This window comes from Adiantum capillus-veneris, chromosome 14 (assembly GCF_014529385.1).
Source record: "Adiantum capillus-veneris isolate H3 chromosome 14, ASM1452938v2, whole genome shotgun sequence".
Classification (NCBI taxonomy): Eukaryota; Viridiplantae; Streptophyta; class Polypodiopsida; order Polypodiales; family Pteridaceae; genus Adiantum; species Adiantum capillus-veneris.
The window spans coordinates 27,431,486-27,455,035 of record NC_140944.1 but is presented as its reverse complement, the minus strand read 5'-3'; the positions used below and the strand labels follow the sequence as shown (position 1 = coordinate 27,455,035).

The 23,550-nt window shown below is 46.6% G+C and overlaps 1 protein-coding gene across 2 annotated transcripts in view; it reads right to left on the bottom strand.

Annotated features, from left to right (window-relative positions):
- Positions 1–313: 313 nt before the first annotated feature.
- The window catches only part of GRL (transcription activator), a 128,352-nt gene continuing 105,115 nt past the window's right edge, over positions 314–23,550 (bottom strand). For both annotated transcript variants that reach the window (XM_086528421.1, XM_086528420.1), the window contains exons 18-25: positions 20,334–20,415; positions 20,139–20,249; positions 19,934–20,059; positions 2,883–3,022; positions 2,698–2,794; positions 1,633–2,618; positions 1,120–1,356; positions 314–990 (exon numbers count right to left, since the gene is read on the bottom strand). In XM_086528421.1, coding sequence (XP_086384547.1) covers positions 483–990; positions 1,120–1,356; positions 1,633–2,618; positions 2,698–2,794; positions 2,883–3,022; positions 19,934–20,059; positions 20,139–20,249; positions 20,334–20,415 — 2,287 coding nt within the window. In that variant the 3' untranslated portion in view covers positions 314–482. The remainder of the gene's footprint in view (positions 991–1,119; positions 1,357–1,632; positions 2,619–2,697; positions 2,795–2,882; positions 3,023–19,933; positions 20,060–20,138; positions 20,250–20,333; positions 20,416–23,550) is intronic.

Here is a 23,550-nt window from a genome sequence, read left to right as displayed (position 1 = left end):
GAGTTGCAGACCAGGGCACGCAGTCGCGAGGGGGATCATCTGCATCGATTTGCTGCAAGCGCGCTGTGTATGCAGAGCCGCACGAGGGGGGGGGGGGGGGGGGGGGGGGGGGGGGGGGGGGGGGGGGGGGGGGGGTGTCGACAGATGGGATTACTTTCCCTTTGAAATTTTGAGGGTCCTGTGAATCTCGGAGACAAATTAATTACCCAGTAGTAGGTAGTAGTTAGCAATACAAGTGTGGTTGATAAGTATTCTATAACCAAACAGGAACCCATAAGCAAAACATTGCATTACAGTACATGACAAGAGTATAAGAGGAAAACAGCCAATTGCTTCATCATCCCTTTACTCATTCACATAAGCGAGTACTCTGCATTACAAAAATGTTCCCAGTGAAAGGAACTCAGCAGTGTGTGTGTGTGTGTGTGTGTGTGTGTGTGAGAGAGAGAGAGAGAGAGAGAGAGAGAGAGAGAGAGAGAGTTTCAGTGGTCCTTGTATGTGAGAGGACCCGATCTTGAGCTTACAACGCGTTCACGAGGACTTCCATGCAAACCAAGCCCTGAAACAATACCTTCCGCAAATGATACTTTCCTTGCACCACTATAATCAAGCGGACCAGATAATCTAACACCGTGGTTCCCACTGCCTACTCTATCATTAGAATGCTCTTTGTCTGCACCTCCATGCTTTCTATGCCTGGCCCCTATGGAAGGGACACTTCGAAAGCTTGAAAAGCCTCCATTCAAGTCATTTCCTCCATCTACTGCGAAGCTGCCACTTCTCAATGGAGCATGGCTTGTGGTAGGTGTGGACCCATGTCGTCGGGTTGGGCCAATGAGCATCAAAGTGGGCACTGCATTCTCATAATACAATTGATATATAGACCTCAAGACGGTGTACGGGACATGGCTTTCGAGGGTGCTTCTTGGAAGGTAATTTGAGATTGCGCAGAGCTGCTCCAAGAATATGAGCTTGGCAACTAGTGGAGACCTGTTGAGGACCGTAGTGTTAATTAATGGCATCTAAGTGTAGTTTTAAGTACACAGATGTTACACCCACAAACCATCAACAAGAGTACACCAACCTTCCGCAATTACGGCTGCAATTTACGTTCATTACCTGTTGCTCTCGTTCCATGAATCCAGCACAATGACCGCTGAACACTGCACATATGTTTTCATACTTGATTTAATGTTGGCCTCAACAGCTGCAATTCCTTCCAATGTTAAAGCTTCTGATTCCAGCTTCTCCATTTCCATGTCGTCCCTCCCCAGTTGTTTCTGTGAATGCTGGCGCTGCAATTCCTTTCTCTCCAATCGAATAAACTCGCTGGCTACCATCACTGCATTTATGCACCTTCAACATGCAGTAAAGAAAGGATTTCAAGGAAATGCTTGGCAGCATAGAAACAAAACACATAAAAAAAATAAAAGGAAAACTACACTGCTAAGAAACATCTACTCATTCTTTGCATTCAGATGGCCGCTCAGAATAATGGGTAGACCCTAGTTCTCAACTACTCTGATTGGTAACATATTTAGACTCAACAATAAACTATGGGAGCATCTTTTTGGTGGTGATGGCAGTGGGGGACTATGCTACCAACGCATGAAAGTGTAGTAAGAAAACTACCTTGCTAAGCAATGTACGTTGTTGTTGAAACCTCCTGTATGAATGCTGTACGTGCTCGAGCTCCAAACTTGCGATATCATGCAGCTTACAAACAGGTAAGGTAACAAAATCCACATAGAGTCCCCGGCTCCACCCAGCTTTTTCAAGACAGAATGCAAGACTATATGATCTTGCTGTGAAGAGGCACCCAATCTATTTGCTAGCATCTTCAGCTTCAAAACTTCTTCCTTTTCTGGGATAGATAATGGAGCATATTTTGAAAAGTCTGAAAGCAGGGAAAACACTGCTGGCGTAGTTGCTCCCAGTACGTCTGCACAAGCTTCTGCTAGCAATAGTCTGAAGCTTAGGGCATGGCCGATCTGGATGGAAAAAGCCATTAAGGATTCTATATCTTGAACTTGTTTCAATGCTAAGGAGCGTTCAGGTTGGTTGTGCATATTTAATGCTAAAGTTTCCAGGGCATCTCTGTTTGAGCGCAACGCAAGGTCGATGCAACCAACCAAAACACTAAGGTACTCATACAGTAAATTCTCCAGGTTGTCCACACCATAAGGTCCAAATACCCTTACAAAGGACTTCAGCTCTCCTAAATCTGCAAGTATTTCACCAGTGTTGCCTCCTCCAAGAGGTTTTGAGCTTCTAAATGTCTTGTCTGAGGGGTTGAAAACTACAGCTGAACCACTGACATCTTTCACAACATTATCCATATACCAATTGCACACTACTGAAACCGCTGCACCACCTACATTCTCCATTATATCTGCTTCATGGAGATCTCGCATGGGACCTACAAAGGCCTCTTTAAGGAGAGTGTCCCTCAGTCCCTGTTTCAAATCCATACTCACATGCTTCTCGATCAAATGAACTATCTGCATGTGGCGCAATAACAATGCTTCTATTTGAGAAGGACGTTGTTGTTCTCTTTCAGGATTGATGACGCCAAGAAGCCGCCTCTTGAAGTTGTTCAGCACATGCTCTCTTAAATACTGCCAAGCATTGAATGATTTAAGTTCTGTTGCAAAAGAAAACTTTTAGCCAAAAAAATCGTACAACACGTACTATTACCTCTTGAGAAATGAAGACATGACCCAGGAGACAGATTGGTTCCATATCATTAAGAGCAGTGCAGAGACCTGTAAGCCTTTGAACAGCAGCTTCAAGCCTGTCAAAACAGCAGTAAAACTACATTAACTGCCTTGCTTGTGCAGTCAACCAGCCTAAACAACACTTGCTTGATATCAACGGCTTACATCTTCACTGCATCCCTGTTTGCAGGTTCGCTTTCATTGCCAGGTAGAGGCAAATCCAATGTACTTCTTAAGGACTTGCTAGAAGGATTTCCACTCTTTGCCGCTTGATTTAGACGAATGGCAGCCTGGTCTGGAGAAAGCTGTAATTCAAAGACTATCAGTATTTTTCCCTAGATTAGAATGATAAAAAAATCTTGCATTGAATCCCCTGATTAAGCTTCTTGTATAGAAAAATGTAATGCTTAACCATGCAAGATGTTTGAGAGTTTGTGACCACTGATCACTTGTCAGCATAGCTATGCACAAGGATAGCCTGTTGTCTTCTTCAACTTGAGGCGCACTCACTAAAAATCAGCTAAATCTTGCTTCTATGACCACAAATGCCTCCCTTTAGCAAGTGAGACTTGTGATTTCCCCTTTTCCATTTTTCATTTGTAACTTCTTCAATTAGTTTTTTTTTCCCCAAGAAAAAGATCCTTCCATTAGTTAAGAAACTGCCCAATGGGCTACAATCTTCCCCTGCTAGAGAGGACTATGTCAACATGTGGGGAGACTCTCCCAATGAAAAGGCAAGGTATATACAATGATGGCTAAATCAGGAGATGGGAGGGGAAAACGAGGGACGGTACCGCCATCTAGGCACGCCATGAACCATGGTGAAGAAGGGCCCAAGGTGCCAAAGTCGCAAGAAAGCCTCGCAGCACTTCTGCATGCGGTCGGAGCTTCCCTGGAGTCTCTCAAACTTGCCCCTAAGCGTATGGATCAGCTCCAGCCAAATGTCACGGACAATCTCTGCCTGTGGGATGGGTCGAGCCTCGAAAATGCGGAAACTGTAACAGACTTGGGCACCTCAAGTCGAGAATCTGGCACGACACACGAGAGAGAACCACTTTAAAATACTTCACACTTAAATCACACTTCAATTAAGTCGACACTCCCGGACATAGTTCCGTGCCCAGAGAGATTGGCCCCAAAGACTGGCGCCCCTTTCGGTTTTTTTTTTTGTTGTATAAATGCTTGAGAAAAGTCAGCATACATGAGCCAAAGAGAGACCCAAGGGTCTTATTAAAAGGCCCTTGGCCATGGAAAAGCAGTTACATAAAAAACCTTCAAACTCAAAAGCACCTGGCTTCAAAAGCACTAGCGCAAAAGCTATCAGCGCGTTCTGCGGAAACCCATACAGGTGCCACGTCAGCATAGCAACGTAATTTGCCGACTTCCGTACGGTTTGCCACGTCATCACAGAAGGGCGATTTCCAGGTCTTCGAACAGCCAACCTGCCAGCTTCCTTCAAATCTCTAGTGTCCCTAGGGCCCTATCGGCAGGTAACCATAAGTTGGGATAGCTTATAAGTTTTTGTCATGTCTGTTGGGCGTGCCACGTGATAATTTTGTGACATACCCCCCTCTTGAAAGAATTGTAATCGCCCTCGATTACGCCTGCAAAAACAAACAAAGGCAATAAACCAATTCAGTAGACACTGACTCTAGAGTCTAAGTACCGACGCAATAGACAACACAAATCTAGCACTTGCACAAAGACGACTCAGTCAGTGCATATTATGATCATATCCCATTCCACATCTAAGACCATAATTCTTGGCATTGTATTTAGCAATCGCACCTAGATCCACACCGGACCTCATTGATGTCAGATTAGCTAATTCTTATTGCGATCATGTCTATAGATTCTCAAGGTTGAAATGTTGCAGTCATTTCGTCTTTCAATCCTGCACTCAAACAAAATCACATGAGAGAGTACACATCAATCAAAATCAAGTTCAGGAATTCCCATTTTCAATCGTAAAGTCATACAACAGAATACTGTCAGCACATCAATATCCCTGAAATCCAAAGGGAAATTAATGACTTTATTCCATCCACGTAATCTGTGACAAAGGAGCGGAGTGACTCCCCTCTTGTGCAGTCCCATCTGCACCAGATTCAACCCTGTTGATCCACGGGATCTTTCGGAATGGATGCAGCTAAGCCGAAGCCTCAAGGTAAAGTTTCAAAATCTGAGTATCTGCTAGGTCCTCCTCCATCCACTTCGCATCCAATGCTGGATAGTTCTTGAATTTCACTAAGAACCGCCGAATCACTTTACCTTTCACTTTTCTTTCTTTATGGGCCAGTATTTGTTCTGGAACAAGTATCTCCTCGCTCTCTTCCACTTCAGGTTGCTCATCAGGCTCCCTGTCAACTGGCACCTCACCCTTTAAAGTTTCAAGAGACTCACATGAAAAGCATTGTGAATCTTGTCACAAGACGGGGACCACGTGCCAATAGAAAAGAACAGACTGAACAGACTTTTAGCACTTCAATAACAACTGAACTGAGAGAGACGACACGCGACACGGAATGGCGGAATTCCACCCCAGAGAGTATTGGCCCCAAACCTTGGCACCCCTTTCGGTATTTCTTTATATTGCATCAACACAGTACAAGCCGGTACTTCATACTCTGTATCTTCTCCAGGACGCATGCCAGAGAATGAGCCCTAACCTCATATTTAAAGGCCCTAGGCCCCAAAAGCAATTTACAGTAAAAAGCCATCAAACTCAAAAGCATATGGTCCAAAAGCAAAGCCAAAAAGCTGCCAACGTAAATTACGAAAATCCGTACAGCCCTGCCACGTCAGCATTGCCAACGTAAAAAGCGGAAATCCCTACAGTTTTGCCACGTCAGCAATCAACGGAATTTTTGGAAATCCTTACAAACTGCCATGTCAGCAGTCCGGCGGAAATGTGTTGCTTTCTTTTTCCGTTGCTTCTATTGCTTCTGCTTCTTCTAGGGTTTAGGCCCCTTGGCCGGCATCTGCAAGTTGGCTCCATTCTACAAGGCTTTGACACGTCATCAGTTTGTTACATCTCCCCTTCTTGAAAGAGAGTAATCGTCCGCGATTACAGCATATCTGCAAAACAACTCAAGTTAGCTGAAAATTTCCGAGGACAATCAATTTGCTCTTTTTGTTAAGGAGTTAGCTTCTCCTTTCGGCTCTTTTGATCAAGGAGTTAGCTTCTCCTTTCGTCCAGATCGGAACTCTTGATATTCTGGCGTAGTAAAATTAGCCATCACACCCAGACCGTACTGATCTTCCACGGGTGTCTTGATGCACTAAAATTACATACCCAAGCAATCTCATCCAATTAGGAATATTCAGTGGTTGGCACATCACAATGCAACACAATTGCTCACATATGCATGTTACAAGACAGAAACATAAAGCCGCCGATGAACACTCCCTCCGCAAATAACCATCCAGGTCCGGGCCATGAGCTGTTCAACGACTCCCTCATCACTCCTCCCGCAAATAACCTAAAAAGGTTCGGGCCATGAGATATAGAGGCCTTTTACAACCAAACGCCCCCCAGACCGCAGCCTGCGTCGTTTGGAGGTGCTGAGAGTAACCACTACTCAGACTTCTTAATACCCCCCCCCCCCCCCCAACCCCCCCCCCCCCCCCCCCCCCCCCCCCAAATAACCACAAGGGTCCGAGCCATGAGTATGAACAAGCATTCTCAAACATCATTTCTCACCCTCCACCCGGGAGTAAAATCACCAATCTTTGAAACCAGTATTTGACCCTGCTGAGATGGGAGATGTTCTACCTACCGATGGTGCTTTCAAGGGGCAAGAAGCCTTAGTCACTCCCTTAATTGGAAGATTGAGACTCCATGTCCAAAGCTATGTGGACAAGGAGGATTTCTTTATCTCTCCTCTCAAGCATATGGATGTAATCCTAGGGGCACCATGGTTTGATCGCATGGCTGCCAATGTTAAATTCCCTGAAAGGCAAATCTACTTTAGGTTCAAGGAAAAAGATATGTACATGGACGCTAAGGAGTTGAGTAGCACCATACCCATTGTACATAAGCAAGCTTTCAATAAGTCAATAAAGAGCTCTATTTCCATGTACATGATTTTTGTTAAAGATTCTCAAAACGAACCTAATGTTTTAGCAAAAGAAAATATAACCAATAAAAAGAGATTAGAGTTGTCCAATTTCCTCAAGGGATTCCAAGATGTTTTTATTGACGGCATCCCTTGTGAAAATATAACCAATAAAAAGAGATTAGAGTTATCCAATTTCCTCAAGGGATTCCAAGATGTTTTTATTGACGGCATCCCTTGTGAGCTACCTCCCAAACGAGGGGATGACGACCATGCAATTGAACTTCTTCCAAAAAGCTCACTGCCTAATAAACCTCCTTATCGAGTTTCTCAAGCTCAACAAGAGGAGATTATGCGGCAAGTGCATGAGTTGGTTGAGAAAGGCATGGTTAGGCCTAGCTCATCTCCATTTTGTTCACCAGTGTTATTAGTGCAAAAGAAAGATGGCACATATCGTATGTGTGTCGACTATAGAGCACTAAATAGGATCACTATCAAGAATAGGTTTCCTGTTCCACGGGTAGAAGACCTATTTGATAAGCTAGAGCAGTCAACCTACTTCAGTAGGATTGACCTCAAAAGTGGCTACCATCAAATAAGAATAGTTGATTAAGACATTGTAAATACCACGTTTCGCACTACGTTTGGTCTTTACGAGTACATTGTCATGCCTTTTGGCTTTACCAATGCAACAACGACATTTAACCGCTTGATGGAGAAGCTATTCAAGCCTCACCGAACCTTTACTGGAGTGTTCTTTGATGATATAATCATCTGCTCTAACTCATTAGACGAACACAAGCAACACCTCCAGGTAATATTTCAAGTTTTATGAGAGAACAAACTTTATATTGATCGAAAGAAAAGTGATTTTTTCTTACAAGAGATTCAGTATTTAGGTCACATTATCTCTTAACATGGCATCCAAATGGATCCATCAAAGCTAGAGGTAATAAAAGGATGGCCTAATCCAAGGATCTCCATGAACTAAGAAGCTATATAGGTATGTGTGCATACTATAGACGCTTCATAGAAAAGTTCTCACAAATCGCACAACCATTACATGACCTAACAAAGAAAACGTTTGGTATATATGGTCCACCAAGGAGAACAATGCTTTCGAAAAGCTTATCTCTCAACCTGTGCTTACACTACCGGATCTCTCAAAGCCATTTGAGGTCCAATGCGACGCTTGTGGTGATTGCCTTGGAGTTGTTTTGCTCCAAGAAGGGCATGCCATAGCCTATGAAAGTCGAAGGCTCGACCCTGTTGAGCAAGCTCTAGGCATATATGAGAAGGAACTCTTAGCAGTTCTACATGCTCACTATTTATTGGGGATTCCTTTCATTCTGCAAACGGATCACCAAAGCCTTAAGTACTTCATGACGCAGACCAAGCTCTCTGACAAACAAATGAGGTGGGCAAATTTCCTTTCGCAATTTCATTTTCATATTGCTCACATTGCTGGCAAGCATAATCAAGTGGCCAATACACTCTCAAAACGACCGAGAGTGAATGCGGTATCCATAGCAACTCACAATGATCTATCTTCTATGATATATGAGTACGCTATCGATCCCGATTTTAGATATGTGGTTTCAGTCATTGCACTAAGGAAGAAGGAAGAACCATTTACCCTACAAGATGGTTATCTTCTCTATGGCAATAGACTATACGTTACTGACTCACTACGTGAGAAAGTAATGCATGAATCTCAAGCTACTCCTTATGCGGGGCATAGAGGGATTCAGTCTACCCTAAAAGGGATAGAAACATATTTCTATTGGCCTGCCATGAACGCAAACATACAAGAGTATGTTTCAAAATGTGTGGTATGTCAAAAGACGAAGTTTGATAGAGGGAAGCAACTTGGATTGCTTCAATCTTTGCCAATCGCTAATTCACCATGGGAGAGCATTTCCATGGATTTTATCTTTGGATTGCCTAACTCTATCCATGGAAATACAGGGATATGAACGATAGTAGACAGATTTAGTGAACAAGCACATTTCATACCTGTCAAAAAGACTATCAAGGCCCATCAAATGGCAACCCTCTTTATATCACAAATCTTCAAATACCATGGCTTACCAATGTCTACAGTGTCAGATAGAGATCCTAGAATGACAAGTAATTTTCGGAAGAGTCTCTTTGAGAATTTAGGTACAAGGCTAAACTTCTCTTCGGCCTATCATCCCCAAACAGATTGCCAAAGTGGAATAGCTAACCTAACCATTCTTGATCTATTAAAAGCTTATGTCACAGAAGTGAATCAAACGTCCCAATTGGAGAAGTACTTACCCTTAGTAGAGTATGCCTACAATAACACTGTACATACTTCCACGGGAAAAGCACCTTTTGAGGTGATAGAGGGAAGATCAAAAAGTCCCCTGCTACTCAAGGTACATGGGAAGATCTTCGCTGCAGATGAATATAGCCGAGACCTGCAAGAATAAGGATGCTATATCATCTCTCAGCAAAGGCAAAAGGCTGCTGCTGATAAGCACAAAAGAGCCCTAGCCTTTAAACAAAATGATTGGATCTTGCTTAAGTTTCCCAAGGCTCGATTAAGGCACACAACGGGCAAGAATCCTATGGCACACCAAAAGTACTACAAGAGAGAGGTAATGTCATAAAAACTAATACCTAATTCTTCCAAATGATTTTCTCATGTTAAAGTGATCATTTAATATGGAGAAGTACCAGGGGAGTAAAAGCTAGAATATTGGTAAGGCTACCAGACCGGTCGCTGCAGGGATCCAAAGGGAGACAATCTGCAAAAGAGCAATGTGTTTTAATGGGGCTTAAAAGACCTAAGGTTCAGCTCCATTAAGACTTCCATAGGCTAAGGTTCCTAATTTTAATTCAATTGTCCAAAGGCCAAAGTAGGGAGAAATTGGATCGTCATGGAATACTAAAACGTCTTCCCACATCCCTAGGAAGGAGGGGACGAGCCCTTTTAGTAGGGGATGAGCTCCAAAGGTCCCCCTTTACACAAAGGGAATACTGGACACATGTCAGGCTCCTAGGCCAGTTGCCCCCAATCTCCCCTCAAATCCTATTGGATGCCATAGAGGTGGACCAATGAGAATTAGGCTAGGCTAAAGTTAATCTAATCAATTTAAAAAATGCTTGATAAAAGAACCAAAAGAAATTAAGCTCCCTAGAAGACTATTGGACAGTCTACCAAGGGGTCCAATGAGCATCTAGCAGCCCAATGGCTTGCCTGATTCCTATTGGCCAAAAGACTAAGAGGTCCAATGAGAGTTTAGTTGAATTATTTAATACCTTAAGCTCTCACAAAAGGGGAAAGGGGGACACATGTCGCAAGGCTATCAATTATGCTTCTAAATTGTGATTGGCTAAGCTTTGCAAAAGCCAATGAGAGGCTAGCATGAGTATTTTGCAAGAGGGGTCAACCAAGAAGAGAGAGAGGGCTATATTTTTTACTTACGCAATGCTACACACACACGCACACACACACAATCATGTGTGCAAGAAGAACTCCACCTCCTTCTCCAAGCATTGAGAAGTAGAGGCCTACACCAACAACTCTTGGCTATGGAATGCAAATCCAACCAAGAGCCAAGCTTCAATGGCATGCTCATCTCCTCTACCATGCTAATTACTAAGCTAAGCTATGCTATTAGAGTGATTATGTGAGGAGAATACTTCTTTCTCGTATGATACATCTTCTTCCTCTAATCTATCCTCATTCCCTGCTAGCGACGTTAGGTGTGCTTTTCAAGCATAATTTGGTACATGAAGCTTCCATCTTCATTGCACCAACGAGTTTTGTCAAGGAACACAAGAATTGTATTGTACAAAAGTCTCCTTTGATGGGAGAAGCTCTAATACAAAGCCTTTATGGAGGGGGGACCGGCTTTATGTAAATCCGGTCCTCAACTGTTGTCAATTGTTCTATTTCTCTCTCTTTTCAAGTATTGTCAATGCCAAATTAGCTAGGCGTAAATTGCTATGTTGCTTTCTCAAATTAAGTACTCTCTCTATGCTCATTAGGAACTTGTTTCTTAATGAAATGCTCACTATGTTATCAATTTCCGCTACACACAAGTTACTAGTGCATGAAATGTTACAATGTTCCATCACATGCATGCAGATCCCTTCCCGTTCTTCAACCTTTCTCTTAGGCAATCTTTACAGTTCACCTTGGAAGTTGGCGATATCACCGCAGAGATACATCAGCTTTCCTATGAATGCTTTTAGCCATGTTGTACAGCCGAACAGTCCTATGTTCTTTCTCTTGTATATGATCCTTTCAGTGGATTTTCCTCGCTTCGAGGTTTCTCATCAGTACATTAATCAAACTGATTTAAAAAAAAAAAAAAGTGTGTGCGCACTCTAAAAAAGTGTGTGTGCACTTTGTGTGGCCTTGTAGTATGCCTTCTCCATCACTTCTACACTCTACACGTACCTCTCCGAGATCACGTCACAGACATATTTACTATTCCCTCATTCAGTCCATTATTGAGAGGCATAGAGCAGCTCCTCCAAGGTTCTTTACACAAGAGGAGATTTATGCCATGATACAACAGACCATGAGAAAGTTCATGTGATCGTACATACACTGGCAGCCCCCTGAGGGCATCAGGCTTTGGCACACAGACTACCAGCTGGCTCTACCGGTTCACTTCTTTTTCCACGATTTAGCATTTTTACCTTAGTCTTCTATATTTCCCATAATCGACATTGGAGCAAATGAAAACAACGTAATTTCCTTGGCTCATAGGTCTGTTAGGCCTTTTGTAAACATAAATAAACATTGCATTTCATTCCTTTCATTTTCGTGAAGAAATTGCAATGTGTTGGCCTATCGATTGAGGGAGGGGACATGGGCTCCTGATGTTGAGCAGCATGCCAGCATACTCATGCCAAACATCAGCTGCAGTAATTTCTATCAGTGGCTGGCTCTCGTGAGAGCTCCTCCATGGCCTCTTATTGTCATGTCATACAAACAATTGACAACTTTCTGCCTCCAATCTTCCAAAATCACTTCGCTTCTTTTGCACAAGCCTGCAAAAACAAGTACAAGCCTTTTTCAAGTATGCAATATCTCTGTCAAGTGTTTTGTGAGCTCATCGAATGGAACGTGCTAACCTACCTGCGTCAACCATCTCTGAACCACTGTATATACAGTAAGTCTTTTTGTAAATTCATATCATTGAAATTGAAGTAGACTTGACTGCATGTCCTGCGCATGGCTCACATGCTAGTGTGAATTACAAGATAGCATCTGTTGCTAGGCCGATCCGTTTAGCTGAGGTCTCAAACCTCATTGGATCTTTACAACACACACATACCCAAGCTCGATGAGAGCCAATTGACTCAAGGCACAGACTTACAGCACCTGCCAACCATGCCTAGCCAGAGGTATAACCACATAACACGCATACGTACACTTTCTACATCACATATCCACCACAATCTCTGAGCATACTTTCCAAAAAATATTTTTTTGGAAGCCAGCCTACAGCTAGTCTCACTTTCTTTCACACAAGCAACAAAAGTTAAAAGCCTTCGGAGTAGGCACAACAAAGACTTGAGCTGCTCGCTTCTGCTGCCCCCCCTCCCGAGTCCCCCCCCCCCCACCCCCCCCCCCCCCCCCCCCCCCCCCCCCCCATCTAGCCATCGCTGCCTGCCCCCTGCCCCTGTGTAGCACCCTCGCCTCACCTCGCGCAGCCCTCCCTACCCGCCCCCTGCCTGCACCCCTGCGCAGCCAGCCCCCTGTCCGCCCCATGCGCAATCCACCCTTCCGCCTGCTGCCACCTTCGCTTCCCAGCCCGCAGCCCCGCCCCGCCCGCTGCCCGCTGCCCACTTCCCAGCCAGCCCACCTTGCCCGCTCCCCCCCCGTTCTGAATCCCCTCCCCCCCCCCCCCCCCCCCCCCGGCCTCTTTCTTTGCGCTGCCTTTTTTCCCGGAGGCTTTGGCAGTACTGGTTTTTCGGACAGTGCTCGTCACGGTTTGTTGCAGCGAAATTACTCTATCCGCTTCTCCGACACAGCAGTAGACACAGATGGAGGCTCCAACTCCGCCATAGAGGGACTCTTCCGAAGCCCCCTCGCCCGACCCCGCTGAGCCCACCATTCGACTTGCTCTTTCACCGACACAGCAAGCGAGCCTAGCTGCAGAGGTAGAGCGCTTGCAGACGACTTCTGTCATCTGCAAGATTCTCGGCACCCGACCTGGCAGAGGAGAGCTGCGTGACCTTCTCCAGGCCCGCCTTCTCGCAAAGGTGGGCAAGATCTTGGACGTACATATACTTGGATGAGGCTACTATCAGATCGAGTTTGAGACCTTCCACATGGCGTCCAAGGTCATAGCCATGAGTCCATTGACCATCCGAGCAGCTCGAGCCCACTTTCGACAGTGGAGACATGGTTTCGACCCTGCGTCGGATGTTCTGGTAGAGGAGGTAGACATCCCCATCTCCGTCTGCTTTCCTGGTTTGCGGAGGGAGTACTTACCACTTTTGTCCAGGATAGGCTCAACGATTGGGACTGTCCTGCAGATACCTCGCACGACAGCCTCAGTAGCTGCCAAGGCAGCTGGCATTCCCTCAGTTCGCATTCTGGTTAGGGACACTCACACGCTCCCGAAGGTCATTCTTCTGCCTCGGGTGAGTGGGGGTTGGTTAGACAGAGCGTGGAGTATTCGGGCCTCCCGAACCAGTGCTTCATTTGTCAACAAACGGGCCATCTCGCGAAGGCCTGTCCACGGAGGAGGCCTCGACCTACACCACAGACTCAGCCCCAGCCTACAAGGGCTGGCCAGCAGCCACAGACAGAGACACAGCGCACACATGCAGAGCCACTCTCTGAGCCTGGGACTCCAGCGAAGGAGGGATGATAGCAGGTCCGTGGTCGACGACGACATGGGCCACAGTGACAGCCTGGTACTCAGAGCGTTCCTTAGGCGCCTGCCCAGCAGCAGTGGGTTCCCACGGGGAACCGTTTCGGTCCTCTTGAGCACGATGAGATCCCTTCCACCCCCCCCACTCTCCTCCCTCACTCTCCACCCCCACCCTCCCCCCACTCTCATCCTTCTCCCCCCCACCCCCTGCTCTCCTCTCACCTCTTCCCCCCCCCCTTTGCACCTCTTCCCCCCCCCCCCCTCTTCTCCACCTCTCCCCTTGCTCCTACCTACTCCCCCCCCTCCTGCTCCAGTTCCACAACCGACCCAGGGGGCAAGGCCATCTCCGGCTGCAAGGAGATCTCTTGGCAGCGCCTTTGCCACGAGTCGCTTGGCGAGAGAGGGACAGCCTTTCTTGCGACCCCCTCTACAGGTACAGACGTCTCCTTTTGCAGCCATCCCTTGTGGTCTAACGAGCATCGACATGCGGCGCCGATGGGACTTCTTCGACTACGACTTCACTCGTTTTCTCGGCGACCCATCACCAAACCATGAGGCAGCCTGCTTCAGGGTCTATGTTCTGTTCTTTGCAGCTAGGGGGATAGAGGCCTTGGACTCAACGGCGGTTGGCTTCTCTTTGCCCCTTTGTGGCAGGGACCAGACTGACTGGACTCTCGACTCAGTGTTGCGGTGGTTACACACACGGGTCCTAGAGTTCTCTCACCACATGGGAGAACTAAGAGTTACAGACATGCTTCAAACTTTGTGGCCATTGGCCAAGTTTGCAGTGACTCCGCCAGATACAACAGAATATAGACACATTGTGGTCTACTTCTTTGCCGATACGCAGTGCTTGCCATGCTATTTACACATTCTTGAGGACTCCTGGACAGAGGAGGTTGCTTTACGGACGGCTCGCTCTACTTGGGCTTGGGCTAGGCACTCGTTGCAGTCACGCCTACCTAGAGGACGCTAGGATGCGAATTACTCCCCATCCAAGCCAGCCTCGAAGATAGCACGTTTAGCTGTTGCGGCAGTATCTGTTCTCTCTCGTTCCCCATGAGGATCGTCTCATGGAATGTGCAGGGACTTGTTGGGCCCCAGTTTCAGCGTCAACGGGGCTGACTGCGTCAGGAGCTTCAACGCTGCCTTGTGGGAGGAGAGATTGATCTCCTTATGCTTCAGGAGCACCATCTATGTGAGAGCCGCATTAGACGTGGTCAGCTCTTGCGTGGACAATATGATACTTTTTGGTCAACTGCTTTTGGACCTGGAGGCATCCCGGGTGGGGTATGTATGACTATTGCGGATTCTTTGCAGCAACAGGCCATTGTGGGCAGAGGGTTTATTGTGCCAGGCAGGGCTCAGTGAATTACTATGCAGGTTCAGGGTTGCCTTGTGGGCTCCCTGAACATCTATGCACCCAATGTGGCGAGTGCACGAGCAGAGTTTTGGTCACAGATAGTTGAGTCTGCCACAGGCAGAACACTGGTGTAAAGGGGAGGACTTCAACATGTTGGAGGACCCTTCTGACAGGATTGGTGGTAGCCAAGCTACTGTGCATGGAGTTGAGCTGGCAGCTTGGGAGAGGTTTTGTATGACTCTGAGGGTCTCGGATGTATGGCAGCACTCTAGTTTTGTGAGGCCCCCAAACAGCCTTGCCTTCTCTCGTTCGGACCGCAGAGTGGGAGGAGTGAATCTATCGCGGATAGATCGCTTCTACACTAGAGATCATTTCAGTGACTTGGGAGGGACAGTTGACATTCTGGCAGGGACTTCCTTCTCGGACCATGCACCAATGATCCTCACAGTGGCAGACAGGCAAAGGAGAGGGAGCACGATGCTTCGCATCCCAGAGAGGGTCTTGCTGGACTCTGCACTCAGAGAGCGAGTAGAGGCTCTCTGGACAGAGAGCTTGGACAGGCACGATTCTCCTGCTGACAGAGTGGCCTCAGGACTAGCTCAGATTGGTCGTTTCTTTCTCCAAGAGTCTTTGGCTCGCCGGGCTGCAGCGAGAGAGGAGCAGCGTCTCAAACAGGGCATTGTCTTGTTGCAGAGCTTGCAGGAGCAGTATCCACACAGTCCTTGGTTGGAGGAGTAGCTACAGCAGGCTCGCCAGGAGCTTGTTAGCACAGAGGAGCGGCGACATGAGTTTGCTTTCCATCGACAGGCATCTCAGTGGACACAGATGGGCGACAGAGTGACTGGTGCTTTCTTCGAGGCAGTGGGACCTCGGCATTCTCATGCCAAGGTCAATCAGTTGAGGAGGCCCGACGGGTCAGTTGCTTCTGAGCCCGAGGATATGCGTGCAGTTGCTACGGACTTTTACCGTGAGTTACTGTCTGCAGAGCCTCAGTCAGAGCGTCAGGATGCATGCAGGGAGCAGGTGTGGGCACAAATGCCTTGCCTTGTGATTGAGGAGATGCGTCAAAGGCTTGAGCTGCCACTTCAGCTTGAGGAGCTGCACACGGCTCTTAGTGCCCTCCCCCGTGGTAGCTGTCCACGTGAGGATGGGTTGACTCCCAGTTTTTTCTTGGAGAACTGGGACTTGCTTGGCCCAGATCTTTGTAGTGCTTTTCAGTACATCTTGCACACAAGAGTGATGCCTGACAACATAAGTGAGCGTCTGATTTACCTCATTCCTAAGGAGGGTGGCTCCTTGGATGAGATTCGACAGTGGCGCCCCATCACCATCCTCAACTCAGCCTACAAAATTCTTGCCAAGGCTCTGAGTTTTCCAGCCACTTCTAGAGAGCCTTATACATGGGACTCAGACAGGTTTTGTCAAAGAGCGCAGTATCCTTGACAACATCTTTACTTTTTGGGAGGCTTCTTCCCTAGCGCGGCTCCGTGGTGAGGACCTGGTGATTCTTCTTCTTGATTTTGAGAAGGCACAGGACAGAGTTGACTGGGACTTTCTAGAGGGCACTCTACGCAGGATGGGCTTCTCAGATGCTTGGATCAGAGGGGTGTCTGCTTTGTACAGACAGGCACACAGTCAGGTACTTTTGGCAGGAGGTAGAGGTGATCGCTTCATGCTCATACGTTCGGTCAGACAGGGCTGTCCTCTTGCCCCCTTCCTCTTTCTGTTCTATGCGGAGGCGATGAGCAGGTTTTTGGTGTCGTAGCAGGTTGGTCTACGGGGCTTAGCACTCCCTATTTGGGGAGATGAGCTACTGGACGCTGAGTTTGCTGACGACTCAGCCTTGTACTTAGATGGCCAGGAGGCCAACCTTCACAGGTGTGAGCAGGCTCTGGAGACCTTCTGTTGTGCATCTGGCGCACTGATCAATTGGAGAAAGACAGTGGCTTTCTTGGTTGGTAGTGCTCCTGTGCCCGATTGGATGCCAGGAAAGGGTGTTAGGTGGATTCCCCCAGGGACTGCAGTTCGGTACTTGGGCTGTCAGGTTGGTTTGGACTTATCTCCCGAGCAGTAGATTGCTCCCCTCCTCCTGTCTATCAGGAGGAAGTTATTACACTGGAGCTCAGCACGACTTTCTTTGGCTGGCAGAGTAGTAGTGGCCAACCAAGTGTTGTTGGCGACTATGTGGTACATCACTTCTTGCTGGATCTTCTCGAGTTCTTGTATCAGCCAGGTAGAGAGGCTGATCAGGAACTTCCTTTGGTCAGGACGTGACACTTAGATAGCCCGAGCCAAAGTGGCTTGGCAGGTCATCACTCTTCCTTGTTCACAGGGAGGGCTTGGGATCATTGACCGAGCACAGCAGAGCAGAGCCCTTCTTGGGAAGTTCATAGTCAGAGGACTTCTTCCAGGTGAGGAACCCTAGAAGGAGTTCTTGCTACAGCGGCTTCGTGCTAGGGTGCCTCAAGCTGGAGGCCCCTGGCGACCTTCGACCAGATGGATTTTCACAGAGATGCGCAGAGTTGGTTTGAGCAGGAGACTGGAGGACCGCTTTGCTGTGAGTTTGCTTCGATCTTGGAGCACTTACGGCGAGGCCTGGAGCAACGACAGCCTACTTGCACGGAGGAGCGCCTACGACAACCCCTTGTTTGGAACCCCATGGTTAGCACTCAGAGAGGCCACTTGGTTGGTAGTCGGCCTCATGTTTCCTAGGGTCCCATGGCAGCGGGTCCAGCGCGCTCTTTAGGTGACTGGTTAGAGTTTTCAGGCTTGTCAGAGGAGTTGCAGGGCTTCCAGCTACAGGGCATGAGAGGGGTGCAGAGCATGTGCCAGGACATCTCAGAGGCAGTGCCAGTAGAGTGGCTCACAACTCTCGAGCCAGTAGCACCCAGGTGGATGGGAGCCTTCACACGACTGGAGGTTCTCATCTCAGTTCGGGCCTGCTCAGAGACTGTTCCATCCCTTTTTTTCGAGTTACACGGTGTGGGATGCTTATAGCGAGTTGCAGTAGAAGCCCCGCAGGTGGCAGAGTACTGTTTTCAATGGATCTGAGCGGTGGGCATCTGTGGGAGGACTTGTGTCATCGATCCTGACCCAGCAGCTCTTGAGACTGGACACTGGAGACTGTGGGCTTGGGAGTGCTGTCCACTGGCACGAGTACAGTGGGATCCTGGAGAGTGGCTTTGGAGGGACCCTTTCTCTTCTACAGACCACCCAGGTGTCCCGTTCTTTTAGTACACTGTTCGACTGGGACGTCACAAACTAGCAGCACACAGAGAGGCCCGCCCCGCTGCACCACCTCATTGGCAGGAGGAGGATCTCACAGCTGAGTTCTTGGCAGCCTTCTGGGAGAGGTTGTGGGACTCCAGACAGCCGAGGCGAGTCACCTTGTTTCAGTGGCTGGTCGCACACAGAGCTACAACAGTTGGGAGCTGGCTAGTGCATAGTGGTCTCTCGGCCGCATGTGCAGCTTGTGACCATCTTGTGGAGAGTCAGTGTCACTGTCTTTGGGACTGTCCTTTGGCACAGCAGGTGTGGCTTCGTGTTCTTCGGCTAATGTATGCTCTTTCCACGGCTTGACAGTACACTTGGGGAGCAGCGGCTTGGTCCACCCTCACGGGCCCGGCACTTCAGTTTGAGCTATCTTTCACCAGCACGATGATAGTGATGCGGGGGGGGGGGGGGGGCTACACTCTAGCCTGCCACAGAGCTTACTCCACAGGAGTGGTGCAGTGAGAGAGGGTGTTGAGAGCTCATCAGTGGCCTGACACTCTGGTTCATCTGGCGGGCATGTTGCTTCCGCCTCTTTGAGGCTCGCCCTGTGCCACCAGCAGAGACTGTTCGCGATCTTTGGCTAGAGCTGATCCACACTCTCAGAGGACAGCTCGAGAGACTACAGGGCAGCTCCGACCGCATGCGGGAGCGCAGAGAGGCTTTCCTTCGACTCTAGTGTCCTGGGCCTTTCTACACCATGGTCCAGGGTGTACCCCGATGGCACTACCGACCACCTGTGTGGCTTTTCCCTCCTCCCATTTCTTGATTTAGCCTAATTGTACATATGCCGTTTTTTCATTGGGAGAGTCTCCCCATCATGGCTGTTGTAGCCCTCTCTTGAAGAGGTGATTGTAGCCCTACAGGCAGTTTCATTAACTAATAGAAGGATCTTTTCTCGGGAAAAAAAAAAGTTGCAAGCCTTCACATCTTTTTAGTACCCAGAACTGGCTTATGCTCTTCTCCAAACCAGATATCTGTGTTGATAGCCACTCCACTAGGGAGCGGCACTTATTCTCCTACCACAACCCTTCTTCGCTCGTCTCTGTTACTTACAACAACATGCAGCATAGCACGGCTCCCATCATTTAACACAAAGGCTGATGAGTATCAAAATATCCTGTCTCCACTGAGAAACAATAGCATTCTAATTCCTCTTATTGCAAGATCAATCAAGAGCAGATAAGCCTACTACCACAGTCCAAACAAGCAGAGATCTCATGTGAGTGACCCGTTCAAACAATCACCAGGCTTATGTCATTAGGCATCAATGAGACCACCAACCATCCTGCAAGGAAATACCAAAAAGTTGCATTCTAAACTATCAAACACTTCCCTACATCCATTAAGAGCATTGTAGATGCCCTTTCACAACTATAGATTATCCCAGGAAAGGCTTGTTCAGGCAAAGGTGATGACTGGTTTGAAAATCATGGAAATAGCTGCCACTATTCATTTCTATAAAGAAAAACATGCAAAACAACACTTACAGTTTACTCCAACAGCATAAGAGAGACCATAATCCATAAAATATCAATTTGTACTTACATTCACTAAAATGTGCTCCTAAGCTGAAAAGAGGTCCTTCAGGGTCGAGAAATATCACAACTATGCAAAATTTTCATCTCGTTTAACTTCAATTGAACGATCTCTCACCTTATACTCCAGAGAGCCAAATCCTCCTTCAGAATCTAGAATGTTTATCAGCCCTTCAAAGCCACCCATGATGGACTCCAGGACAGATTCAACATAAGATATTGACTCTTCTGTTATCTCCTTCTCCTGCATGCTTTTCATGGAAGATGATTAAATACTGCTTTAACTTATTAAAGAGGGAGTTGACATTTTCAAAAAAAAAGACCTCTTCCGGGACAGCTGCGTGCACATTTTCCACAAAGCTGCCAGCAATCCTTAGCCATGCACAGCAATGCTGGGGTCTTCCCTCTGGGCCAAACATTGTGTGCCGAAATACCTGATTCAATTCCAACCAATGGCACCTTTTCTCAAATTAAAATCATTACAGTCTCGTTCGTGAGAAAAAGAAAAATTCTCTTACTGTCTTTAAATGTTGGCGGTAAAAGTAGAGAGTTTTTAGAGATGAGTGTTGTGACAGCTGGCCCTCAATATCATCAACGCATCTGCCCAAAAACAAAGCATTGTTGATGTAACAAAGCAGTGCGATTATAAGGGTGTTATGGATGTTAAAACAATGACTGTATGTTTAGAAGATGAAGATTGGTTCTCAACTTCTCACTTAGATGGATCTTTACACTGGCTTCTATCTCAACTTCTTGTGCTTTAGTGGTTCCACATAATACTTTACAATATTTATGTATGTTTTTCATTTGAAAAAGATAGCGCAAAGAGGAGCTGCATTCGTAAATGCTTTTTGTGTTCTACATGCAAGTGCATGAGTCACAAGTTGAAGTTGCTTAACTGTTTTGAGTTGTGTTTAGCAATTTCTTTGACCGCTTTTAGCACTCAAGGAGTTACAAGTAAGAGGCCAGCATGCCAAATTGTGACTTAGATTATTGAGTGGTCTGTCCGAGAAGGATACAATCGTACTCAATCCTGTTGATTAATACAGGTAAAGAATTACTGCCAGGGTGACGGGTCGCCTACTTTAGAGGGAAACCTGTGTGAGAGAACTCCACATGTCACAATGTCAGCGTTGTCACATGAAAACACGTTTTGTGCCCTTGAAACGAAACAAAACACGAAACACTCGAAACATTTCTAAACATACACGAAATAGGGGGAACAAAACACGTTTCTCAAGTGGAACCCACTGTTACCTGCTTCCCATGTCCCCCCACACACCATCTCCCCTCTCGTCTGTTACCATATACATGTGATAGTGATGTGTGTGAACACACTTAGGACCACCGGGGTATTTTTTCCCTCACTAGGAGGTTTTTTTCCCTCGTGCATTGTATATACGCCCATCACTCTAGGGCTATCGTATCTTTCCATTGCAACTAAGTAATACACTCTGTTGTGTGCCTTGAGCTTCTTTCGTCTTCTCCAAGTTGTGTGTGTTTCCCTGCAACCCTAATTCCAACAATTGGTATCAGAGCAGGTTGCGTCCTCCCGGGCTTAGTCGTCAGCGTCGCCAGTACACACTTGCTCACTTTCTCAGATTTCAGTGAGCGTTGGTGAGCATTAGCAGGTCGTCATATATTTCGGGGCAACTCGTAGAGCTCAATCTGCTAAGTTTTTTCAATTCGGACTCATTTCGGCCTTCATTTCCACTACAGACATTGTTCCATAGACAATTTCGTCATTTTGTGCAGAATATTTGTCAGTGCCATTTTCTGCATAACAGGTCCTTATAGTCATATAAGGGTTGTGCTATATAGCACATGTTGGTCCCGCTTCTTTTCTCCTCTTTTCGGCCAATTTTCACATCAGGTGCAAGTATTCGCTATGATTGTCGACAACGCAGATGTGTTCAAGATGTTTGCTGCTGAGGATAGATTGGATAGAGACAATTACCATATGTGGGCTTACATGATGCAATGTGTCCTTACGTCAAAGGGCGTTTAAATATTGTGCAAGGCATTGATGTACGTCCTGGTTCTAAGGATGTAGGCGACGTTGAGGATGTTGTAGGTTTTGGTGGCAGGGTTGCTGCTACCAGAGTTGTTTTGCCTACAGTTAGCAAGCTCGTTGGGATGTAAGAGAAGTGCAGGCTCATGCATTGATTGCGTTGTTTGTGAAGTGTACTATTAGTCCTCACATTCATTCAGCAAAATCTGCAAACAAGCTTGGGATATTCTGACTGGTCTTTATGCAAGTCACAATGAGACTAAAATTGCATTGTTGCGCAAAGAATTGGAGTCGAAGATTATGCATGAGGAAGATGAGATGGACACTTTTCTTGCTAGTGTCAAGGATATTAATGAGCAACTTATTTCTGCAAGCGAAGTCATTTCTAACAGTTCCCTTGGGCAAACTGTTCTTGATGCTTTGCCATATTCTTACGAGACTTTTGCTAGTACTTGGAGACTTAAGACTCAAGGAAATCCAGAAGTTGTCAAGGTTAATGCATTACACACATTGCTGTTGCAAGTCACTTTTCACGGAAAAAAAGGTCTAACAGCAAACAGTTGAATAGGCCTTTATTGCTGCTCAAAGAAAAGGTGGTAACAGCAATGTAGCCACTTCTCATGGTTCTTCTCCGAGTGGTAAATCAACTGTTCCTAATGCTTCTATTGGCAACAATTTGTCTGGGAATTCTTATGAAAAGAGCAAAAAGAAGATGCATTGCCATTATTGTAAAGCTAATGATCACTTGATCAAGCAATGTCCTAAGTTGAAGGCAAAAGAGGCTGGTTCTACTACAAATGCAGCTATTGTTGAGTCTTCTGTGAAAGTAGATTGCGATGTTGATGTTGATGCAGAATGGGCTTTTAGTGCAGAGTGCACTTATGATCCTTCTGTCCATGATGCATGTATGTAAGTTGTTGCAGATGCTCATGTGTGGTACTTCGACAATGGTGCTACAAAGCACATTACCTCTCATTGTGACTTGTTTACCTCTCTCGAGGATGTCCCTCATGGAAATTCAGCCACTTGTGCAAACAATGCCTCTTATCCAGTCAAGGGTCTTGGAAAGATTGTGTTGATTGTTGCGAACATAGCATATTTTTACCGCGCGGAGATGGCAAGATGTATGATCAATACTCAAGCTTTGCCACATTCATTTTGGCTTGAGGCCATCATGTGTGCCACTTATGTACTCAACAGGTGTCCTACGAAAGCTTTGCAGCCTATGACTCCATATGAAGCATGGCATGATAGAAAGCAATCTATAGATCACATGTGCGTTTTTGGGTGTTTAACTTATGCTTTGGTGCCACAAACGCAACACTGAAAATTGAATGATAAGGCTGTCAAGTGCATTTTTGTTAGTGCTGAAAGCAAAGGTTACAGGTTGTACCATCCGCAAACAAAGCATATCTTGGTTTCGCGTGATGTGTTTGTGGAAGATTCTGTTGAGGCTTTGCTGCCATAAACTAGAGATAGGAATGTAAGCTCACAGGACATTTATGACATTTTATTGCCTCTTTTCAGTGGTGGAAGTTCGAATGTAAGTTCGAATGAGGTAAATGTACAGCCTATGGAGGTTTTTGAAAATATTACAGATCGGCCAATTTCTCATGCACATGTACATGATGTACTTGATGGGGAAAGGGCTAAGAATGAGCAGGCTAGCGGTATGTCGAATTGGCTGGTACATACTTTGTGTGACAGTAAATTGGATGCACCTT